The sequence below is a fragment of the Centruroides vittatus genome, unplaced genomic scaffold (genome assembly GCF_030686945.1).
Source record: "Centruroides vittatus isolate TY-2023 unplaced genomic scaffold, ASM3068694v2 contig_19, whole genome shotgun sequence".
In the NCBI taxonomy this organism is placed as follows: Eukaryota; Metazoa; Arthropoda; class Arachnida; order Scorpiones; family Buthidae; genus Centruroides; species Centruroides vittatus.
Window position 1 is genome coordinate 3,507,729 of NW_027121169.1, and position 24,216 is coordinate 3,531,944.

Genomic DNA, 24,216 nt, shown 5'->3' on the forward strand with positions numbered 1-24,216 from the left:
TTTACTTAACATAAATATGTGATGTAATTATAAGTTGTGAAATTTAACACAATACTCCCGATGTCAGATTGTATTCTTTGTTTTGAAGCTTATTTTAACTTTTTTTACATCACATTTCGTTTGAATAAAATCAAGTCGAAATGTCTGCTGATAAAATGCACATCAGGCATCTTACGCATGCTTTTTTTAAGTTTCGTAATAATAAAAATATTTATTACGAAACTTGTTGCAAATTTGTTCTAGCGGGTGATGATTGCTCGGTCCAGTACCGAGATTCCACTGTATTTGATTAACGCGATACACATCAATTTATTAATCTCATTAACCTAGTGATACCTACAGTAGATAACCTGTATATAGCAGAAACCTGTCTACTACGAAGTTGTTGGTCCCTTGGGATCAGGGCCGGATTTAAGACGATTGGAGCGATTGGTACCAATCGGGCCCCGCATCATGTCAAAATTTATATATTTAAAAATACATGTTACAAAAATAAATTGTACATGTTACAAAAATAAATATCTATGTATATTATTATTAAAAAATAAAACAGCATATTTCAATATGTAAATTAACTGTTAATTAATTTTGTTATTTAAAGTTTGAGGGGCCCCGCAAAAAAAATTCAATCGGGCCTCGCACCTATTGGATCCGGCGCTACTTGGGATTCCGTTATAGACAGGTTTGACTGTATCGGAAATTATATCGATAAAAATACGTTTTCGAGTGATCTAACGGATTACATGATCCTACCTTTGCACGTATTCGTTATATCAATTTATCTGACACCAGGATAAATTCCTTTCTACATAATCTTTTTTCAACGCATATACAGACGGGCTTAAATAATAATAATGACAAAAAGCAATATATTATTCCACAATCTTTATTATTTATTTATTTTTCAATGAAAAATTCTGGTTTATTCATAGATTTCTGAAAAGGTTCAAAATTTCGACCCATCGGATTGAAACACAATGCCACTTCGGCAAAAAAATATGCTAATTATTTATGAATACTGTATTAAATATTCAGAAAACAATATTATTTATAAGTAATGTTATAAAAAGCTGGAAAAGTTTATTTTGTTTTTAATGTCTGCCGAATTTTGTCTTTTTCAACTTTATGGGTGGGCATTTTCCATACCACTCGTTTGGCCAAGCCTACAATCGGAGCGGCCGTATAGTGAAAAGGGGGGCTTTGCATCTCTAGGAAAGACCGTCTTTTTTGTTAATTCTTTCCGCCCTGTTAGCAGTAAGAGGGCCTCTTATAGCAAGCCCATTATGGGTTCGGCCAGGCCCACTATGGGGCGGCTGGATAGACCACAGACTGTCTATAAAATTTTCCATAGATTTTTCGACCGTCTGGATTTGATACCGTATCCTCGAGAACAATAGGCTTGAGGTCTTAATTCAAATTTCAGATTAGTCTTTTGATTGGATGAAATTATTTTGTCATTTTTTAATTCGTCTCATTGAGAAAACGGAAAAATGATGTCAAACTGACGTATAAAGTGACTACTATTCTTAGAAAATCAGTAAATCTATTCGTTTAAGCCTTATAACAAAAATAAATAGTTCAGCTTTAATATTAATAAATTTTATATATTTTATTTCCTTTACATCTGCTTATTTTTCCCGCATTTTGTAATTCAGGGATAAACTTAAAGTTTTTTCCTTTAACGAAAAAAAACAACATGAAATTAAACAAGAAAGTAAAACATAATAAAATTGTATATATTTTATTAAGTTTTAAGTATATATTACGATTATAACATAAACAGAATTTAAACTTTAATTATGCGTTAAGTTTCGAATGGTTTTTTAAGTTTACAGGGAAATTTCGCGGATGGGGAAAAATAATTCAAACGGAATATACTACTATCGCTTATAATAAACGTTACTATTCTCTTTATTGATTTAAATTAAATTTAAATTATTTTTATATAATTAATATATACAAATTTAAACCTCTCTATTAAAAAAACTCTATCTAAACATTTTTTTTGTTTAGGGAAGAACGGGAAAGATAGGGTAAAGCGGTCATTTGAAAAGCAAGTTATCGTTTGGTTTTTGTGCAAGTGGAAAATTTAATTAAATCTTGATGTTTATAAATTTATTTTATTTGCAGAATTAATATCACGAGGTATGTCATGTTTATTAAGGATTTAATACGTTTTCTTAATCAAATATTTTGAAATAATTGTCAAATTGATGTAAACTTGAAATTGAAATTGATGAAGTCCAAAAAAATCACGTTTTTTGTTGTAAACAAAATAAATCTTGGATTAATTGTATTATTATCTTACATATTATAAGCAACAGGCATGTAGAATAAGTGAATTATAATTTTAGTGATGTCATAAACTTTCTGTCAATACAATAAACAATATTATAATACAATCAAATCATATTAAAGATAATGTAACTTAACTTTAATTATGTAACTTGTTTTCATGATCAATGATGAAAACTAGTGTCTAAACCAAACTACTGATTTAACAAAAACTAAATTGTTCTCAAATGATTTGATTTTTGTTCATTTTAATTAAAAACAGTTTAAAATTGTTGTGGCTTATTTATAGCTTGTATCAGTTGACAATAGCAGTAAGACTGCTAGCGTCAACTGATACATGTAACTGATACATGCAATGAGTACTATTCACAACAACTATTATGCGCATTGGCTGCATTCTGCATGAAAACATTAACCAGGAGCCTAGTTTCTATTATTTTAAATGGGAAAAATGATAATACTATAATCAAATCCAAAATCCTAACCAATTTACTATGTAACTAAAACACAATAACACACCTAGATGTACACTTGTAAGTAATAAGCTAGATATGGTTTCCTGTCAATAAATTAAATTTATCATTTACAGCAGCCTACTATAGCTGAATAGCACTATATTAAATCATTAAATCAGCCTTGTTACAACCCAATGAAGAATCTGGCAGTTTGTTTGGCATTAATCTAATTAATTATATAGATAGTGTTATAGTGTAAACCATGATTGTCCAACCTTTTTTCCTAATGGGTCAAATTAGAAATTTGGGTATATTCAGCAGGTAACAAAGGTACTGTACTTTATATAAATATATGCTTTTAAAAAGTTCAAAATGCAAATATTAAATTTTAATAACAAATATATATAATTACAAAAAATACTATTATTGGCAGTAAAAAAAGAAATACTCACACAATATAAAAATCAATTCAACATGATTTTTGACATTGCCTTCCTTTTATAATATTGTCAATATCTGCTTTTATGGTAATAGTCTTAATTCTAAGAATGTTAGTTAAATGGGAATTACTCAATTTATTTCTTTCAGCAGTTATGATGTTTTTCATGCACAAAAAGTTCATAACAGTATGTACTACCTCACATGCATAATAGTTTTCTAGATAAAACAGTTTTCTAACAACAAATACATCATTTTGACATCAAAATGATGCCATAATGACATATTCAGCAATGAAATGAGAATAATTTTTATGACATACTTTACCAAAATAAATGAAAATATACTTAAAAAATTTAGAGTGTAGTGGGCTGCAGGTTGGATGTCCCTGGTGTAAACTTTGTTACATAAATAAGACTTGTCATTCATTCACTTTCAATATAACTTCTTAAGCCTTTTAAGTTTCTGGTACCCAAGACGAAAAATTAACAACCAACTAAGGTTTTCGATTCTCCTCCAAGATCTTCGTCAGGTTCTTTGACAGTTTTGAAATAGAATGCAATGAAAATAGAATGTACGCGAAAACGCAAAAACGCACAAGCCTACGCCTGCGCTCAGACCTATTTTGGATAAGGCTAGGGCCCCCACGAAAATTCTAGAAACCAAGTTGCACCGCATATTAGCCAGACATCTTCAAGATTATCCCTTAACAGTGAAGAACTCCAGAGAGCTGGTCGACGCATTGAAGCATACACAGGTTACAGAGAGCACTCATGTCACGGTGTTGGATTTTCAGGCTCTATATCCATCCATCAAACTCCAGCCTTGCTTTTGCGCCCTTAGGGACGTCCTACTAACCAAGTATAGCCTACCGGCACATCACAAACACGTACTTGAGCTCGCACACCTAGTGTGCTACAATTCGCTGTTTACGTTTGACAATGCCACATATTTACAGAAAAGGGGGGTCCCCATGGGGAGCCCAATTTCGGGTGACCTATGTGAGTTGATTTTACGGCAGTTAGAGAGGGATGTCATTCCCAGGTTTACACACGATATTATTTTATATCGTAGATATGTGGATGACGTGATGGTCATATGGAAGAACAAGCCGAACGTCAATGATTTTTTGCACAGTGTAAATGACAACCCGTATGGGCTAACGCTTAAACTGGATCAACTATCGGGCACCGATGTGCACTTTTTAGACGTCGCCATTCAACTCAGGGTAAACAGTATTGAAACACGGGTGTATTACAAGCCCGACTACCTACCTATGTACATACCCGCTGGGTCTGAGGATCCGTATCCATATAAGATTGCGGCGTTCAGGGCGTTAGTTAGGAGGGTGTACACTCATAATTCTAAATGGGAGGACATGATCACAGAGCTGAGACACATAGAAGACATAGCCGCTAGTCATGGATACAGACGTGGCCTGGTCCGTAGATTAGCGCGTAACTTCCGTAATACAAACACAGCACATCACGCCTCGGTGGCACAGGATGGGTCCAATTTGGGTCCGAACCAGCGCACGGTGGTCCAGTACAACAGAGGTCTGCATGCCCTATACAAGGAAATAGCGCGGAAGAAGGGCACCAAGTTGGCGTACTCAAGAACCCAATCGATCTATTCGCTACTCAGGAACGCCAAAGACAGGCCAGATTTTCTAAGAGCGCCAGGGGTATATAGTATCCTGATAAGAGATCACAGGTCCCAAAGGGACCTAATATACATCGGATCTACCAAGCGATCCGTTCAAAGAAGGATCTCGGAACACAAGTATGATGTTGCCAAAAAAAGACACACCACCGCCCTGTCGACGTACGCCACGGACCCCGATATAAAGGCAGATTTTGATAAAACCAGCCTCATTAAAACATCATTCGATACGGACCGCATCAAGGCCTTGGAGACCCTTGAGATTTACAAGGCGTCAAAATCGGGGAAGTGTATTAATTTCAAAGATGGCAACGTTTTATCGTATGCGTGGTGATATATCTCCGAGGTGCACCCGCAATGGTAGCCGTGTAGTATTCCTGTACGGATGGACAGCATCATTTTTATGATAGTATCATGTATGTTAAATGCCTGTTAGATCGGTCTCAATGATTGCACGCGGGAGAAGTTCTATCATTTGAATTTCAAAAACGTTCTATTTTCATTGCATTCTATTTCAAAACCGTCAAAGAACCTGACGAAGATCTCGGAGGAGAATCGAAAGCGTTAGTTGGTTGTTAATTTTTCGTCTTGGGTACCGGAAACTTAAAAGGCTTAAGAAGTTATATTGGATTTTAGATGTACCGGTATGAGGATTGTTTTCCATTCACTTTCAACTTTTTAAATGTATTTAGGTTTACTTTACCTCTACAATGACACTTTTTCGCATTTAGATTTTTTCCAGACTTTTTCATTCTTATGTCTTCTATATAGTATGGGATATAGATTTATAACTAGGACACCATGTCAACTTTGTCATATTGTGGTAGAATTGAGGCAGAGCACTGCATTTTTGTAATTAAAAACTTTTAAATTAATATTAGTACATGCAGCTTTTGTTTTGTCCCGTGCATCCTGAATGCTGACATGTTTGAATATGTATGTAAGGGCATGTATATGTGAGAGTGAGAGACAAAGTGTGTATGTGTATGAGAGAGGGAGAGAGACCAGAAGAGAGTGATTGCTGGCCACATGGGAAGGCAATCAGTACACTTATTGGTCATAAAGAGCTGGCCTAAAACTTAGAACATTAGGCTGTTTGCTGAAAATCACATATAGGTGTTAGTTTCACTGTTGTACTATTTCCAGTTTTGCCATGTGTTGTTATTTATAACAAAGAGGTGATCCTTGCACCTGCTGGGCTCAGAAACAATCCTTACATTCACTCATACATTGATTGCTTTCTTCTGGTGTTTTGTTTGCTTTTGGTGCCCATTTTCTGTCAAGTGTACACTGCTGTTTATTTTAATTTTTGTTCTCTAAATTTCATTAGGCAGTGCTTAATCACATCAGGGAGCATGGTTTTTGTCACTTTGATCTCACAGTACCTCAAAAATGAAATTGTAAACACCCAGTTTTTATTACATTTTTTGGATTCTTCATTGCACTTAATGGAAAATAGCAAAGTTTAATCAAAATTGATTAATCAAACTTTGAGAAATAATGTAATTCTGTAAGCCATACACAGTAGAAGAGACTTCGCTTAATGCTTCTCCTCAAAAATTATGAATAAAATAGAGAAAATACACAATGTGATTGATACCCTAATTTGTCTGTATCTCATTCTTGAAAGTCTGTAAATCAAAATCTCATAAATAAGGACAAGCTTATCCATGATTAAGCATATTGTAAAAGGCTTGCTTAGCACTCAAAAAAGTTTCGTATATTAATTTTGAATGTTAATCATCAGACATAAAATTTCAGAACAAGTCAAAATGAATAAACATATTAATTAAAAAGTATTTATTCTAGAACTTTTATAAATGTGGCTATAAGTATAAAATTTTATAAAAATATTAATTTAACTTTTTAAAGAAAAACATCTGTCTTAAAGCAAATGTAGCAGATGTGCACATAAAATTTTATAAAAACTTGAAAGAAACAGATGTGTTAATTTCAGTTTCCATAAATGTAACCATAAGGAGAAAATTAACTTTAACTTTATTTAACAAAGAAAGTTCTCATTCTCAAACCCAACTTGTTATTTAAAAAAACAAAAAAAAAAACTTAAAATGAGTGTATGTTTTAGTTACAATCATTGGGCTACAATTTGAAAAAATTGTAGACCTATAAATTCCCATTGTTGTCCATCCGTTCGTTCATCTTTCCTTAATCTCGAGAATGGAGTTATGTGAAAGACAAGACCAAATATGGAAGTCTTAGGGCAGGAGGCCCAGATTAACTATATAGGAACATTCAATGCAAACTTGAAAGTCATGTTATTTCAATTCAAAACTTTTTCCTGAAAGCAGTTAATAGATGACTGGCACAACTCTATTGTTAAAGGAAAAGTGTGATGTACAGGGCAAGATACTACAGTACAGATTTGAACTGAAGAGCATATAGTTTAAATTAATTTAAATTTAAATTGAAAATATGATTGCCACAATGTCGGGCTGTAGTTTTTAATGTCACAATAAATAATTGCTCATTAGTGTAATTTTAAACATAACAAACCAATTATAAAAGAAACCTAATATACTGTAAAATGATACTATGAAACGATGATAAGGATAAAAGTTACTGTTTGTTTCTAAATGAACTAATAATGAAATGTTTTTCCAGCCAGAAGAATTTTTGCCTTTGGCAAAACTCATAAGCCTAACTGCTTATTATGCCCTGTTATAGAGAAATGCAGATCCCCTACTTTTGCACTTGAGAAACAACTTGTTAACTTTATCCGTCCAAAGATTCAAGATTACCCCTATGCTATTAATAACTCTGTTTAGCTGGTGGATAGGCTTAGAAACATTAACCTAGAAGACAATGGATTTTAAATCCTTATTTCCTTCTATAAAATTACAGCCTTGTTTTTGCAAACTGAGAGACTTCCTCTTTTCCAACATAAATAATGCAACGAGATATCACCAACACATATCAGAGCTTGCACACCTAATATGTTACACTTTGTTTTTTGTTTTTGAAGGGAACACATATTTACAAGAAAGAGGGGTACCAATGGGGATCCCGATGTCCCTGTTATTATGTGAACTAGTATTACGACGTTTGGAAAGTAATGTGCTGCCCGTCTTCAAAAACGACATACTTTTACATGCAAGATACATTGATGTTTTCATCCTTTGGAGGAATGTTAATAATGCTCAATGTTTCCTTAGCAAAATTAATAACAACCCATATGGTTTGACTTTATCTATGGAACAGGAAAGTGACATTAACATAAATTTTCTTGATCTGTTCATTACTTGTAAATATGGTGAAATTTGGACAGATATTTATTGAAAGCCAAGCTACCTACCTATTATTATACCAAAGAACTCCTTCGACCCTAGGAATTTTAAACATGCAGTGTTTCGATCATGGATCAAACAGCGTATACGCATTGTATGAGTATGCATGATACACATAGAGAATTAAATTGCATATGTACAATAGCTGTACAACAGTGATATTGAATAAATGAAATTAATGCACTTCTTGCTAAATTCTGTAATCAAACAAAAAGGCAGCCTACAAAAAAGTAGTTCTCAACTATATTCCTTTCCTACATATGATGATTAAAAAAATAGCCCACAAGAATAATTTAAGAATGATTTATTGACATAATCCTACGATGTATATAATTTTATGAAACGATAAAAAGAAAGAAAACCAAAACAATGGTACAGGAATGTATTCTATTCCTTTAAGTGACTGCCGTTTTCATTCAGATCTGGTTTACATAGGTGCTACTATGAGGCTTTTGAAACAGAGACTTAAAGATCATAAATATTCCATCACTAAAAACCTGGACAGTACCGTTCTTGCAGCCTTCACTAAACATCAAGATATTAATGTTCATTGGGACAAAGCATCCATAATTAGGACTGCTGCCAACAAACAAGCACTTAAACATATTGAAAAACTTGAAATTTACAAGGCCCATATTGACAAGGGATGCATCAACCATAGATATGTGGGAAGTTTATCCTCCGCATGGAAATCTTTTTACCACTGATTAATTTTCTTAATACTTTATTTTAATTTATTTTTGTTTTTTACTTTCATTTTCATTTATTCTGTCTTTAGGGCAGACAAGTCCAAGGCTATGGTACTTATGAAGCGCAGTACGTATATTCTGTCTTTATTTTCCTCTGTAAACCATGTGCACTATTATTGCTAAATTTTATTTTCAAATTTTTACGTTGGAATTATTTTCAAATTATTAAACCGTTGTATGGCTTGCATTCTATTTTACATTCTTTTTGTTTTAAAGTTGTTTAACTGAAGAAGACTATTAAAAATAGTCGAAAATGTTTTTATTTTATCAAATACATTGTTGCTGGAAATACTAAGGTGTTGGTTATTTTAAGTATTTATATTCCAGTAAGTTGTTTGTTTTGTTGAACCTCTACATTTGTTCCAGGTTTTTCTGATGAATGGCAGCTTTTATATGCTGTGTAATATATTTTTTTTCCATAATTAACCTGCAAAAGATGGGATGCAGCTGTATTTAAACCATTTTAAAATATGCAGACAAGTGAAAAACTTACTGATTTGAGGCAGGCATGGCAAATTAATTTGTTCTCATATTTCAATTCAGGTTGTCCCTGTATCCATTTGTCAACAGTAAGCTTTAACCTTTGGCTTTTTGTAGAAGCAAACTCACCCACTATATTTCAGTAAACAAAATGTAAGGTGAATACTGCTATAGATGTCAAGATAATTATACAAATTATTTATGCTTTTACAATGAAAATTCCAGGAAATTTGTCTCCACTGATGATATAATTGAGATAAGTCATTTGATACATTTCCCTCCACTGTTTCTCTCTCAAGGAAAAAATCAGACTAGTCCAAAGTGGTTAGCACTGCTATAGACATTTATTTTAAGCCATCCAGAAGAGTGTAAACAATAAAATTGAGTAAATATGTACAAAGAGGTGACACAAAAAAGAAAATAAGCCCCAAAATGGCACAAAAAATAATATATGCATATAAGTGTAAAATAAGCAAAAAAAGGACACAAATGAAATTGTCCAGTGGGCTCTATTCATTGTAATTCAGACAAATATATATAGTAGTCATACTGAGCCTGCCACTAAATACCAGAAATAGCGTAATAGCTAGAAATCCACAGACTAATTATAAGTACAAAATATCAATTTGGCTATCAATCAATGATTTTAGGTGAAATAAAATTAAATTGATGATTAGGTTATTCACTATTAAAAAAGGAATGAAAGAAGCATTTATGATAAAAGAAAAGCAAATGCTTAAGTTATCAGATGTTTTTATTTAATAATAAGGAACTAAAGTTAATTAAGACAGTAAGTAAGTAGAAAACAAGTAAAGTAGAATAAGATGACTTTTTAATTAGTAACCATAAAATTGCAATCATAGATATAGAAGAGTTTGTAATGGAGAGATAAAATTCTATAAACTGCACACTGCATTATAATGAATGATACTGTCCCTAACAAATGAATAAACAGTGTGAATTATTTTATTTATTTATTCATATAGTTAAAAGTTGCTAAGTATTGTAGATATTGACAGTGGTAGATTCAAAATTTAATCTTGGAGAGCTGAGTTGAATGGATAAAAAAAAAATTCTTAATGCAAATTCAATAAAATTCTCACCTTATGTGACTGCTAATTCATAAAGAATAGAAAAGACAACGTAATAAAAATAAAAAAATAAATTTTAATTAGGAAAAATTTCACTAGTGTTTTTTTTTTCCTTTTCCTTTGGGGGCTGCTAGGGCCTTTTGGGTCAAGGTCTCCTAACCCTGTCTGGGTCAAGGTCTATAAACATAAGGTCTGGACATGATACTGTGATGTATTGCAACCAATGTTTCCTCTAAGCTGTGCGGCCGCGCACTGCTCAAATTGTTGCTGTGCACGAGAATTTATGTGGCACACAGGCAAGCATGCACACTGATTTGAATTGTTGTTTACTTATTTCTCATTCTGTCTGCAACATGATTATTGCTATGTATATTTTGATTAAATACATTAAATCATTGACAAAAGATAATATTTTATATGGAAGCATGTTTTAGCATGTTTTAAAATGAATTTTAATCTCTACTTTGTAATTAATTATTTTAATTTTTATAGGAAAAAAATAAGATTTTATATATATATATATTTTTCTGAACATATATATGTTCAGAAAAATTTTTTTGCTCTGAGGAGTCATGTTCTGCTCAGCTAAAAAAGAAATTAGAGGGAACATCGATTGCAACAGTTGCCATTTTTGAGGTGTATATAGTGTTTCTAGAGCAAACATTGTTGTTTGTTTCTTTCAATCTCAATTAGTTGGATTTCTTGTTATATCTATATACATTAAAAATAGTTTGGTGTTCAGCACTGAATTGTAAAAATTTGACAGCCAAAGGTGTGAGATTGTTCTGTTTTTCCACTGACAGTTCCAGGAGCATCATGATTTAAGAGTTAACATAAGTAATGGTTTATTAATGATTATATACAGAGAAACCAGATTTATTTGAATTGAATAATAATAAATTTTCATCGTGAATAATTGAAGAAATTCTGCCTTAAATATTTTTGTCCCAAGGTGACATTTTATTGTTTGATAATGTATTCAACTTTCTTAGTGTACAGTACCTGTAATGTATTAAGAAAAAATATGCCCCTTACATTTTAGAATGTTTTTATGACATTAAAACATTGCTTTTTCAGATTTAAAAAAATATTTATTACAGAAACTACATGATATTATGATAAGAAATATTCACTAATTAATTATTATTCAAATATGCCCAGCTTACAGGAAATTGTATGTAGATGCATGAGGAAGAGCCCAGAAGGGGCGTCAAAAACGTTTGCAAGTATAGAGCATTAACACTCTGGTTTGTAGGTTAAGGCAAGTGGATATTTATTCATTCTGGTGTAGTGGATAGTCAAGTATTCAAATACATCTTATTTATATTTAATTAATAATAATAATTTAATCATTATTGTGAAGATTTCTGCTGTATGAGATTTATAATATAATAATAAATGTTTTAATAAATAATTACTTGTTTAGAAGACTACAGAAAATTATTTTCCTCTTCTGGTTGATGTTTTCTTTTTATCAGGAACAACAGCCATCCGAGATTGCTTGAATATATACATTCAATAAGAAAAATTTAACTGAAATTTAGTGCATATTTTATAATTATTATTGCTTTTATAAATTCATATTTTGATACAAATAATTCTATTTGCTACATATATTGTCTTTTAGTGTGAACATGTTGCATTTTCTGAAGTAACAGTTTTAGTGAAATTGGAAAATACAGTATTAGGTTACTAATAGAGATTTCTTTTAAATATTTATTGTTGTTAGATGAAAACAGATGCAGTATCTAAACTTCTTTAATATTTAACACTTATTCTAAAATGTTGCAATATGTATCATTAAAGTGGTTTTAATTAGACCTGTTTAAATTGCATCAAGACATGGTTCTCAGATCAGTACTAGTATACAGACTGTTTGTAGTAAAGTTAGTTTTCCAGCAGGTTGTATACACAGGTTGTAAATGTTATAATATGTTGTTTGTGGACAGAAAACACACTTTAAAATTTAAAATAAAATATAGTAATTGAAATTAAAACTTTCAGTCATTTAAATTAATATTTCATAATAATTGAGAGTAATGTAACAGTACAAATTGCATATTCTAATGAATAATTGTTGCTTAATAATCATTTTATTATAAAATAAACAATAAATAAAATTGAAGTTGATATTTCTATTTGTTGGTATTGTGTACTGTTTAATAAATTTTTATAAATATACTTATTTAATTCTCTATAAAAATAATTAAATTTAGTTTATATGCATAACTTTCTTCATTTAGGAACATTTTTTTTTATTCCAAACACTTTTCAAGCTTTACTTTACATAATATATAAGGTTTGTGAGAATGTATATATCATAAAAGAGCTTTTTTTCTCTAAAATTGTTGAAACTAATATCTAATACTACAGTAGAGATAAAAAAGACTTAATACATTGCTATTGGTAACATCAAAATGACACTTCTATCACCAAAATGCAACTTTATTACTGGTATTTGTGAGAATGGTTTGATCTAATTTTAATTTATAAAAATGTTTGCTCTGAGCTCCTGTTTACAGTTTCTGTAATGCAAAACTGTATGTGAATATAGAAAATGAAATATATTCATATTTTAACAAATATCTCCAAATTTCTTCTCTAAGTTTGCATTTCAAAACTAAATAAATTTATTCTGATACTTTATTATGCAAACCATTGACATAGCTTTTTATTTTAAAACCTGTTTAGTTAGTCTTTAATTATATGCCAGAGTAACCTCTAAATGAAAAGATACTCTATTTTGAAATTATAAAAGAAATTTTGTGGCTTGAACTCAAAGGAACGTGCAGTTTACTGCACATACTGTATATAGCATGAAGTTTATACGATGACCTTAGAACTACAGACCCAATATGGCAGTTCCATAGGGAACATTGGTATTCTGACCTTATGTTTATAGACCTTAATCTGGGTGCACCACTGGATAGTGGTAATTAAATTTTGATTTGATGGACTCTGATCTGCCTCTTAAGGCTTTTAAGGTTGCAGATTGCAGAATGTTTTTCATCTGCGGTTATAGTAAAAAATACTCAGAAACACTAGATTTAACCTGGGTCTATTTAACGATTTATTGTTATTGAATCTCTGGAAGAGGGCAGTTTCTACAAGTATTTAGGATTCCAACAAACTAAACTAACAGAACATACACAAATAAAGCAAAGATTAATTAAAGAATATCAAAGTAGGTTAAACACTATTCTCAGAACACAGCTAAAGCAATAAACACACATATCCTCTCAGTATTCACTTATTCTTTGGAGTTATACATTGGACTCACACGGATCTTGAACAGCTCCAAAGGAAAACAAGAACAACACTTACTAAGCATAAACATCATCATCCTAAATCTGCCATAGAAAGATTAACCCTTCCATGTAAAAGTGGTGGACGTGGCCTGACTGACATAGTAAACCTTCACTATAAACAAATATAGATATTGAGAGAGTTTTTCTATAAAAAACAAGAAACATCACAGTTACATAAAGCAGTAACTCTAGCAGACTTAAATAACACACTATTAAACTTACACTCACATCATACAGACACAACACAATTTATAAAAAGCATAGACACCATTAAGCAGTCGTGGGCTCGAAAGGCACTCCATGGCTGACATTTTTATGACATAGTCCAGGATTTTGTTGGCAAAACTGCATCAAACATCTGGTTAGCTCAGGGATGCCTCTTTGGGGAAACAAAAGGAATCCTGGTTGCCATACAGCAGGGATGGGCAACCCATGGCCCTTGGGCCGCATTAATATTTTTTGCAGCCCGCGTTGCATAAAATATCAATAAATATATCAATTTCCCAGGTTAAGGAAGTATGCAGCAAAAATTTAAAGATTATTCTCTACAACTTATGTATGTCAATAGTTTTCCCCGTAATGAATTTAGTAAAAATTAAAACAAGAAACTGGCTAACAGACTCACATCAAGACTCATTTAAAACTAGCAGTGACTAATATTTAACCAAATATTTCTGATATACAGTAAGACCCTGCTTAATGCTGCCTTGCTTAATGCTGATTTGATATAACACAGTCTGCTCAAAGCCTAAAAAAAGCTCAAAAGAAGTTATGACTGAAAGTATCCAAGAATTCTCAACGAGAAGAACCTATCACTGAATTGTTAGGTTGAGTAAAGTCAACCTAATCCATACAGCAAAACTAGGAGATGTAGACGAGCAGGATATTGAGAAGTTACTGGTGAGAGCCTTACCAGTGATGACCTTCGAGAACTGGCAGAACAAGGAATTCATGTAGAACTGGAAAATAGAGATTTTGAAAACGAAGAACCCAAAAAATTTCTCTACAGATTTCCTTAGGAAAAGTTTGGTAATGATAACAGAAATTGTTGATCAAATTGTAGCGAATGATACAGATTTTGATAGGAAAGCAAAATGAGGTGTTTTGGATGCAATCTGCTACTGACACTTGCTTAAGGAAAGAAAAAAGTGACAAATGAAACTTTACGACTTTATTGCAAAAAAAAAAAAGTGCCCACCAGTGGCCAAGTGATCTTCATACCTTGAACACTGGGAGTTTGGTCATGGGTTCACGCATCACTTGGACAGGCTAGCCACGTGGAGTTTTCTGGGTTTTCTCCATGTCTGTAATGTCTAAAAAGGGGCCACTTTTCCTTAAAAAGACCTACCAGAAGGCATCCTCCTAGGCAGATTGCCCAAGTGTTGCATTGCCATAACTTAACAAGCAACTTTATTGCAAAAAAAAAAAAAAACAAGAATTTTAGAAAAGTTAGGACCTTCGTCACAAAAAATGAAGTTTACATTTCTGTGTGCATATGTTTATGTGTTATTTAATATATATTATTATACAAATTAATATAAAAATAACTTAAAAGTAAAGTAAAATTTGTTTATGTTTGGTTGCGTGTTCCCCTATCCCTATTTACTCTGTGTTAAAATGACCTTGTTTAATGCTGTTTCGTTTAGCACTTTGTCGTCTAGGAACGCATCCCCTGTGTTAAGCGGGGTCTTACTGTATTATGTTTAAATCAGTTCCAGAAGCTAAATTAAGTATACCGATGCTAATTTATAATTATACATGAATAAATAATTGTGATTTACCAGCATTTCTCCCCCCCCTCTTTTCTCATATGTGGCTACAATCTCTCTACACACTGGTAAAATAAGTATATAAATTCTTCAAACCTGTTAACTGGAGTCGATCTATTTTTAGAATTGCAAACATTTTCACAGCCTTTCCTGGACTCTTCTTCAGGCTTCGTCTTATAGGCCGTTAATGTTCGAATAAACATTCAATTTGAATTTCTTTTCTGGAAAAGAAATTCAAATTGAATGTTTATTCGAACATTAAGCCTGAAGAAGAGTCCAGGAGGGGCTGTGAAAACGTTTGCAATTCTAAAAATAGATCAACTCCAGTTAACAGGTTTGAAGAATTTATATACTCATATGTGGCTCATGTCAGTTCAAAAGTTTTGAAATGCGGCCCTTACATAGAAAAACATTGCCCATCCCTGCCATACAGACTCGGGTCATAAATACTAAAAACTACAGAAAACACATACTCAAAGATACAACACTCACAAATGACAAATGCAGAAAATGTCACATCATGTCAGAAACTATACAAAACATCACTTCTGGTTGCAAGTTCTTGGCACAGACAGATTATTTACATAGACATAATCAAGTAGCAAATAGAATACACTAAGAGCTTGCAAAGAAACACAAATTATTAGACATCCATGAATCATACTACAAGTACCATGTTTACTCGCATATAAGATGAGGTTTTTCACTGCTTCAAAAACCTAGGTCGTCTCATACGTGCAAGCGAAGGATTCTTTTCATTTTTGCAATAATTTTTGTGAACTATATTTGCATTTTTTACTGGATTTTCACCTTCTGGTGTTTAAAAACAAAAGTATTTTATCTGGGTCATTTGAATCGTTCTTGTGTATTGTCTGAGTAAAGCATTAGGAAAAACAAAGCTTTTGAATTGAATTCCAAATTTAAATTCCAAAATTACAGGAGAGCCCAATATAAGTTTTAATCCATTTCCACATGTAAACAGATGATTATTTGGAAATCAGAATTCGAAGAAACTCATAAGTGTAATCGAGATGAAGAGTGGATTCAATTGTAAAGAATTGGCAAAAAGGTTCCCGATTGTTCACCTTTACATGAACAAATTATGTTGTCGATTTTACAAGATTTTTCCTTGAAGTTTAAAATGTCAGTGATTTTTGCAGGATAGTGTGTGCATTTATATTATATTTTATTTGTTATTAAATGAAAAAAAATTAGAATTGTATTAATAAATCTAATTTTCTTTATTTTGATCTTTAATGTCACACCTCGTCCTATATGCAAGATCGTCTTATATTCGAGTAAATACGGTACATTCCACAAACAGTATTGGAAACCAACACACACAAAATGTACTGTGACAGAGCCATAATCACAGATAAAACAATTTACCACAACAGACCAGACATCACACTCATTGACAAACACAATAAAATCACATACATTATAGACATATCCATTCCAAACATTCACAATGTACGAAACATTTGCACTGAAAAAATCAGTAAATACACAGAATTTGCCTAGGAAATAAGGCATCTATGGAGGATGGATAAGGTGCTTATTGTACTGGTATCTGTTGTTCTCTTCTCTACAGGTGTCATACCACACACACAATACACAAAAATCTGGGAACATTACAGTTGAATAGGAACACATACATCACACTATCAAAAGCCACTATATTTATTACATGTCATATTGTTAGGAAATTCCTGAATACAGACACACGGACTGACACACTTATTTAATTTTTGACTTGTTTTGGTTGCTATGCCTTAACTCTGGTCTGACATAGTATTGTAGTACATAGCAATGATGTCAATCAAGTATAATCCATTAAACCCAACATAATAATAATAATACTAATAATAATTACCAACATAATAATAATAATAGCACTTAAACATGTGTGTGATTTAATAACAATAATTCTAAAGTGCCTTATAAATTCTTGCATAAGAGTGCCAAGCACCTAGTGCTGGCCCTGTTGCATTCCACATATTTGGCAATGATAGTTGTACCAATTTTGTCAGATTGATGATCTGTGTTATGTCTTCTCACTAACTGTAAATTTTTATCTTTGGATAGCCTGAGGAATTTCCAAAATCTACATTTTTGGAAGTATACTTAAATATTACAGCAGAATTAAGTCAGATTTTGAAAAACTCCATTACCAATGGCTTCCTTTCTCACCAAAACTCTGCTGTTTCCATTGTAAGTTTCAGGGAAGGATGGGAAGATATGTAAGGACCTTTTCCTATTTTGTAAAAAGTGAATAAAGTATTTATTATTATTTTTTTAATAAAAGCATTTATATAAATTAGTTCCTACCATGAAGGGTGGCTGGCAGGTGTGGAAGACATGCAGGGGAAGCTGACCATCATATATGCCTGAGATACTTGTGAATACAGTTAATAGGATCAGAAATACATTTTCAGTGTAACTTTTGAAGTAACATCATATTTACAATTGTAGATTTCAGATTGGTATTTTCAAGAGTAGACACTACATAAGCAAACTAAATTTAACATTCAATGGCTTGATGTCTCCATGTATCCAGACTATGCTAGGTGGATCTGAGATGTCAAAGAACATACAAACAAGGCTTATTGCTCTGTCTATTTAGTCATTTGATTTAAGCATTGTGGGCAAGCAGGCTGTTGAATCACACGTTCAGAGAGAAAATCACACCAAAAACTTTAAAATAAAACTCCAAGAAGCAACTCAAATAGAACTCTTTTCTACATTTAGGCCTAACTTGAAGTTCTCTGAATACAGCTAATACAAGTAATGACAACAGAAATGCTACCCAAGTTTGTCTAATTCAAGCATATCAGCCTTCATGATTAAGAATGATGTAACAAAAGATGAAATTATCTGGGCCTTGAATGTTATCCAAAAATGATTTTCATTAATATCATGCAGCAATATTAGTCAGATATTCAAGAAAATATTTAATGACAGTACAATTGCTACCAAATTTCCAATGTGAGATAGAAATTTTCACACGCTATCGATCATGGACTAGCACTATATTTTCAGGCAGAGTTTTAAGACACCTTGCAAGACAGCAATGATATTCTTGTTCATTTGATGAAGCATTAAACAAAGTTGTACAAAGTTGCCCAATGGACATTGAAACTAGATTTGGGACTGTAAAGAGAATGCTGTACGTACTCAGTATCTGACTAGTATATTCTTAGGTCATGCCACATCTCAGAATTTATTCACAGTTTTCTTAGATGGTCTCTCTGGCATGTTTTTGGCAAAGATTTTACAGATCTCCATGGATGGACCTAATGTTAATTACAGTTTGCTAAAAAATTACAAGAGGATGTGGAAATTCAAGATATAGAAAAATTTTGATTTGTTTTGGAGGGCCTGTGGCTTGCACACAATTCATTTGTCTGTTTCAACACAATGTGAATCTTTTCTGCAAAGATTTCAGTCCAGAACCATTAATCTCATTTTTATGTGATGCTTTAATTTAACTTCTTCCTGGAGGTCCCCCCATTTGGCTGATTGCACAGACACCTTATAGGTTAAGTGATGAAACAGAGTCAGAGTCAAAAATTATTTACATGACTCACAGTCCATGTAAATAATTATATGAAAGTATCATAGAAAAATTAGCCTAAGTATAATTAGCATATAACTATGTTGAAAACAATACTATAGCATAGTTATATACCGGATGGTAATGAAATTCTCTCTCTTCCCAACCAATTGATATTGGTACATTCTTTCCTATGAAAAGGTATGGAACCTGTGTTGTTTGCAGAATATTTGTGAATATTCTGCCAACATATGCTAAATCAGGGCTGATGCATCTATGTAGTCTTCCTGTTGTGTTAAAAAAGCAGTGGCTACTTCACCTCTAAAGCTGTGGTTATACCTTGTTATTTCTAGTCATACGGGCAATTGCAACCACATTGGCTGTTCCCAATAACTAGTAAGCCCATCAAATCCTTCATGACTACAACTGCAACTAGAAACAAAGTTTGGGTGCTCACAGACAACTATTCAAACAACTTTTTTCATCATAGATACATTTTGTTCCTTTTACGAGGCCACAAAGCACTACATTCAAGCCAGAGGCCACGTACAGGTCAGAGAGCAACTGAATTTCCTGATTGAATGCAAAAAGAACAAAGTGTATTCTATGGTGAAAAAAGTTGTTCAAATAATAGCATTTGATATATGTAAACATATAATAATCTGATGAATAGCAGTGTGTGCTGACAATTTTCAAAAGGGACCAGATGTGAGAAAACCTATTTTTCATACATTATGACAATTATTATTTAAACACCTGAGAAAAAAAAATTTATTTTATTTGCACATTATAATTAAATACAAGGAATTTAGGGGACTAGCCTAGTCCTCCTAGTCCATTCTTGGCTGACCACTGCTAATGAAGATCTCTGAAATTGATTGAAAACATTTCTTGTATTCCATAAACATATCTGCTGGAACCAGTATGGAAGATGTCTATGAGTATTTATATTATTTTCCAGCTTTTGAGGAATTTTTTTTTTAAGTTTTGATGTGCATTTGCAATTGGAGCAAATAGAGCAATAAGAAAATGCCTTTGTGCCATGTCATATAGTGGAAACTTTGAAAATAGTTATCATCATGACAGAAAGTGAGAAGACTGGTATAGCTTTAGAATTGAGATTGATCAAGCTGATTTAGTCTCACAAATGCCTGTGAAATTTTAATTCTTTGTTTTATTGAAGAAAAGATAAGAGTACAGGCATAGCATGAGATAAGCAAGTCCCTTGGTGTTGTTTGTATTTTTTAGGTTTCTAAATATAAAATGGTGTTTGTTTTTTGTTTAGTAAGAACAATATTATTTTAAATATAGCTAAAGAATTAAGTAGAAAGTAGCATCATTTGTGAATGACATTCCTTCGCATAAAAAAATAGAAGATATCAAGAAAAGTGGATGTTGGTTTATTATAAGGTCACACGTTTTCAAGTTGCAGTGCCAACAACAATCTGACCATGACAAGACATGCAACTTGCACTCATTGTAGTTGCCTGCACATCTGGTGTGGTCACTGCTTAATGTAAATACAGCAAAAGTGCTAATTGCAAACTTGTAAAGAATGATGAAACAGGTAATTTTAAATTTTATTAATATTTAAAAATTTAAAATTATCTGTTTCAATTTCTAAATTAATGTATAATTAAAATTGTCTAAAATTCTAATTAAATGTATAGAAATAAATTTATTATATCTAAATATCAAATTGGCCCTGAAACAGATTTTTGAAACATGATATGTATTGTATATGAGTAATTGCAGAAATAAAAATACAAAATACCAAAAACTACTTAATCCATTCAGACTAAAAACCTAGTGTTGCACTGTAGTTTAGTGCATTTACTGAAGATATATTCTGCAATTCATTTCATAATAATTTTGAACTTTATAAATATCTGATGTTTGAATACAAAACTGAGGAAGTAAAGTGATTTCATCAATCATTTTTATTATTAAGTTTAATAATAAAAAATTTTCAGGATTTTTACATCACTTTGTGTTTTTGCTAATTCGGCCCTGATTTAGTGTACATTGGCATAAGATCTGCAATGGTTATACTACTATTTTCACAATAATTGTCTGAAGAGTCACTTTTCTCACTGTGCTACATCTGAAACTATTAATTAATTTTCAATTCTTTGTATTAGATACTCTAATTAATTTTTTAATATTGTAAATTTATATTTAATTTATGATAAAATATTTTACAAAGTTTTGTTTGATATAATATCAAATCTGTTAGAACAGAAAAATAAAATTTAAAAGTAATTCTAATTTAACACATAAATATATGTTTTTTGTATTTTAATACTTAAACAAACATATTCACAACAGCTGTAAATGAACGGGTTAAATTTGGTACAAGAGCTAGGCATTAGGTGCCATCTCTTGTTAAAACTAGTAATTATAATATTTTAATTAATTTAGAATAAACTGGAGGAAAAGAATTGGTCCAAAGCGGGATTCAAACCCGCAACTCCTGCTTACCGTGCAGATGCATTGCCAGTTATGCTACCGGGACCTTTGTTCCGATCATCTCTTCCAGTATATATAAGCCAAAGACATAACCATTGACAGCTATTATGGTGCCGACTGGGGATGCATCTGTGCCCACGGCCCGCAACATCCACACAAGGCAGCTCAGTTGGCCATCGCAACCCTAGCAAGGCAAAGATATACAAATTATGGCTGTTGTGAGTGTGTTTGCTTATATTTTTGGATTTAGTTGATGTATTTTTAATACTTAAAGTTTAAGTTAGTTAATATAATTGGTTAATTTGTAAAATTGGTACTTTATTTTAATTAGGTAACAATGAATGAAGGGAAGTTTGTGAAGTTAAGAAAAAATTTGGAATACTTGGAATGTCCACTTTTAGGGAATGGTGAAGATTGGTGGATGAAAGAAATTCTTATTACGTCAGAACAATACAGACAGGAAGTTTTAATATTTTTATTGTCTAAACTTGATGAAAATTTAGAGAAAACATTAAAGGAAGAAATAAAAAATAGTTTTTCAGATGGTTTGAAGACAAAATTGATAAATAATGCATTGGCATCTCTTGGATTACAGAAATGGGATGACTCTGGATTCTTTGGTAGTCCACCTACTTTTCGGCAACAAATTCTATTTTGGGAACAGTTAACAGACTTAATAGTATTGCAGGAGCAACAGACCAAAACAGCATCAAATCAGATGAAAGACTTTGATCAACGTTACAAGAATAATCAAGTTTTCTTGAAAGAAATTGCACTACAGACTAAAATTTCTAAATTATTCAATACAGAAATCTCTCTCTTGCCACCTGATATTACTAAAGAAATCAAAAAACCTGCTGCAAAGAAGAAAGTGAAAAATTTTAAAGACAACTTACAAATTTTAGAGGAGGATTTAGCCAAAGTTAATCAGCATCTTTCAAACTTGCAGAAAGACATTTTGAAAACAGAAGAGAACTGTGAAAGTGCAGAAGAAAAGCTAAAGCTATCACTTCAGCAGTTTTATCAAAGTATCTCAGAATTTAAGGATTGCTACAACAGTTTAAAACCATGGTTTGAAAAATCTGTACCGGAATTAGTCGAGTTTGGAAACAAATTTCCAATTATGTATGAACTTTTAAACCATTGGACAAATTTTAATGAAATGCTAACTGTGATCATTCAAAGTTCATCAAACTTGAAGCAATCCAAATTGGATTTAAAACAAAACAAAAATGGAACATTCACTGATCAGATCAGTGAATTAAATAACCTGTTACAGTATGTAAACAAAGGTCTACAAGTGAATACAAAATCATATTTAGAATATTAAAATAGCATTTAAGGTTTTTATCAAGTTGCAATAACAATTTTCAATTAATTGCTTTAGTTTATTTAATTTTATTCTTTAAAAGTTAAATTAAACAAAAATTAAAATATTCTGAAATAATTTATAAAAATTTTTCAATTGATTGATTGACTTTCTTGCATTAAAAATTATTTTAATTGTTTATGTGTACATTTATGTCATATTCATCTATTTAAACAGTTTTGCTTTGAAATTGTGAGAAAGTTAAGCAAATTTAATTTTTTTCACAATGGTAATAGAATTTTGCTATCATTAATAAAAATTAATGAAATAAAACTAATCACAAATATATGTATGCACTGTTATTTGCATAGAGAATCTCTGATTTAAAAACATTACCAGCAACATTAAAATCTGTACTATATCAAGTTGTAAATATGGTAAATTGCATCACATTGAGACTTTTAAAAACATGCCTTTTAAAAAATCTTTGCATATCAATGGAAGCTAAGTATGAATCTTTGCTTTTGCACATTGAAGTAAGATGGTTATCTAGGGGTAAAGTGCTATGCTAAATTTTAGTACTTAAGAATGAGCCATTTTCCAAAATGAAGGTACAGATGCTTTTGTAAAATGTCTTAAAAATTATATTTGGTGTGCTAAAATGGCATATTTAGCTGATATTTTTAATTACTTAATTAGTATTAAATGAATATATTTTGACATCCACTGATGCTTTTTCTGAAATGCTGATAGTTTATCTCTGGAAAAATTGCAGTGGTTCATACTCTAAAAATTAAATTAGCTGAAATAACTCTAAGATTTTGTCCAAATCAAATATCTAGCTTTCTCCACAAGGGCACTAAAAATTTTGTTACAGTTTTCAACATCTTATTTGTGTGAGCTCAGTTTCTCAGCATTAACCAACATAAAAACTAAAAAATGCAAAAAGCTTACTAATATACATTCCTCAAAAGTGAAATGCTACACTACAAAGGAATGCACATAGCACATTGCAGGACCAGTAAAGGTGAGAGACATAAGCAAATGATCAAAAGAACAAAGATACCTGTTAATTCAGTAACGAATATGGCCCCTCACAGGCATTTATACAGGTCACTATATGGCGAGGCATACTATTAATGAGGTGATTAATGGTTGCCTTAAGGTATCCTTTGCCAAGCTGCATCCACTGCATGTTGTCTACCGTATGTGGCAGTGGTCCCTGGTGCACTTCACATTGGATGATGTCCCACAGGTATCTGATGGGGGAGATCCAGCAAGGCTGCCAGCAGTAAAGGATGTGAATTCCATTCAGGCTAGTGAGAGTTTG

At 31.8% G+C, this 24,216-nt stretch overlaps 2 protein-coding genes across 2 annotated transcripts; both read left to right on the forward strand.

Annotated features, from left to right (window-relative positions):
- Positions 1 to 2,035: 2,035 nt before the first annotated feature.
- On the forward strand, positions 2,036 to 22,914 carry LOC136970152 (putative autophagy-related protein 11). The gene is made up of 2 exons (XM_067264556.1): positions 2,036 to 2,145; positions 21,909 to 22,914. The coding sequence occupies exon 2, from the start codon at positions 21,915 to 21,917 to the stop codon at positions 22,905 to 22,907; it is 993 nt and encodes a 330-aa protein (XP_067120657.1). The 5' UTR covers positions 2,036 to 2,145; positions 21,909 to 21,914; the 3' UTR covers positions 22,908 to 22,914.
- On the forward strand, positions 4,279 to 5,184 carry LOC136970227 (uncharacterized). Its single transcript, XM_067264654.1, has one exon. It carries the CDS (start codon positions 4,279 to 4,281, stop codon positions 5,182 to 5,184), a length of 906 nt encoding a protein of 301 aa, XP_067120755.1.
- Positions 22,915 to 24,216: the final 1,302 nt, after the last annotated feature.

What these genes read in the sequence shown, in the direction of transcription:
- LOC136970152 (XM_067264556.1), top strand. Translation starts at nt 21,915, where the DNA reads ATGAATGAAGGGAAGTTTGTGAAGTTAAGAAAAAATTTGGAATACTTG.
- LOC136970227 (XM_067264654.1), top strand. Translation starts at nt 4,279, where the DNA reads ATGGTCATATGGAAGAACAAGCCGAACGTCAATGATTTTTTGCACAGT.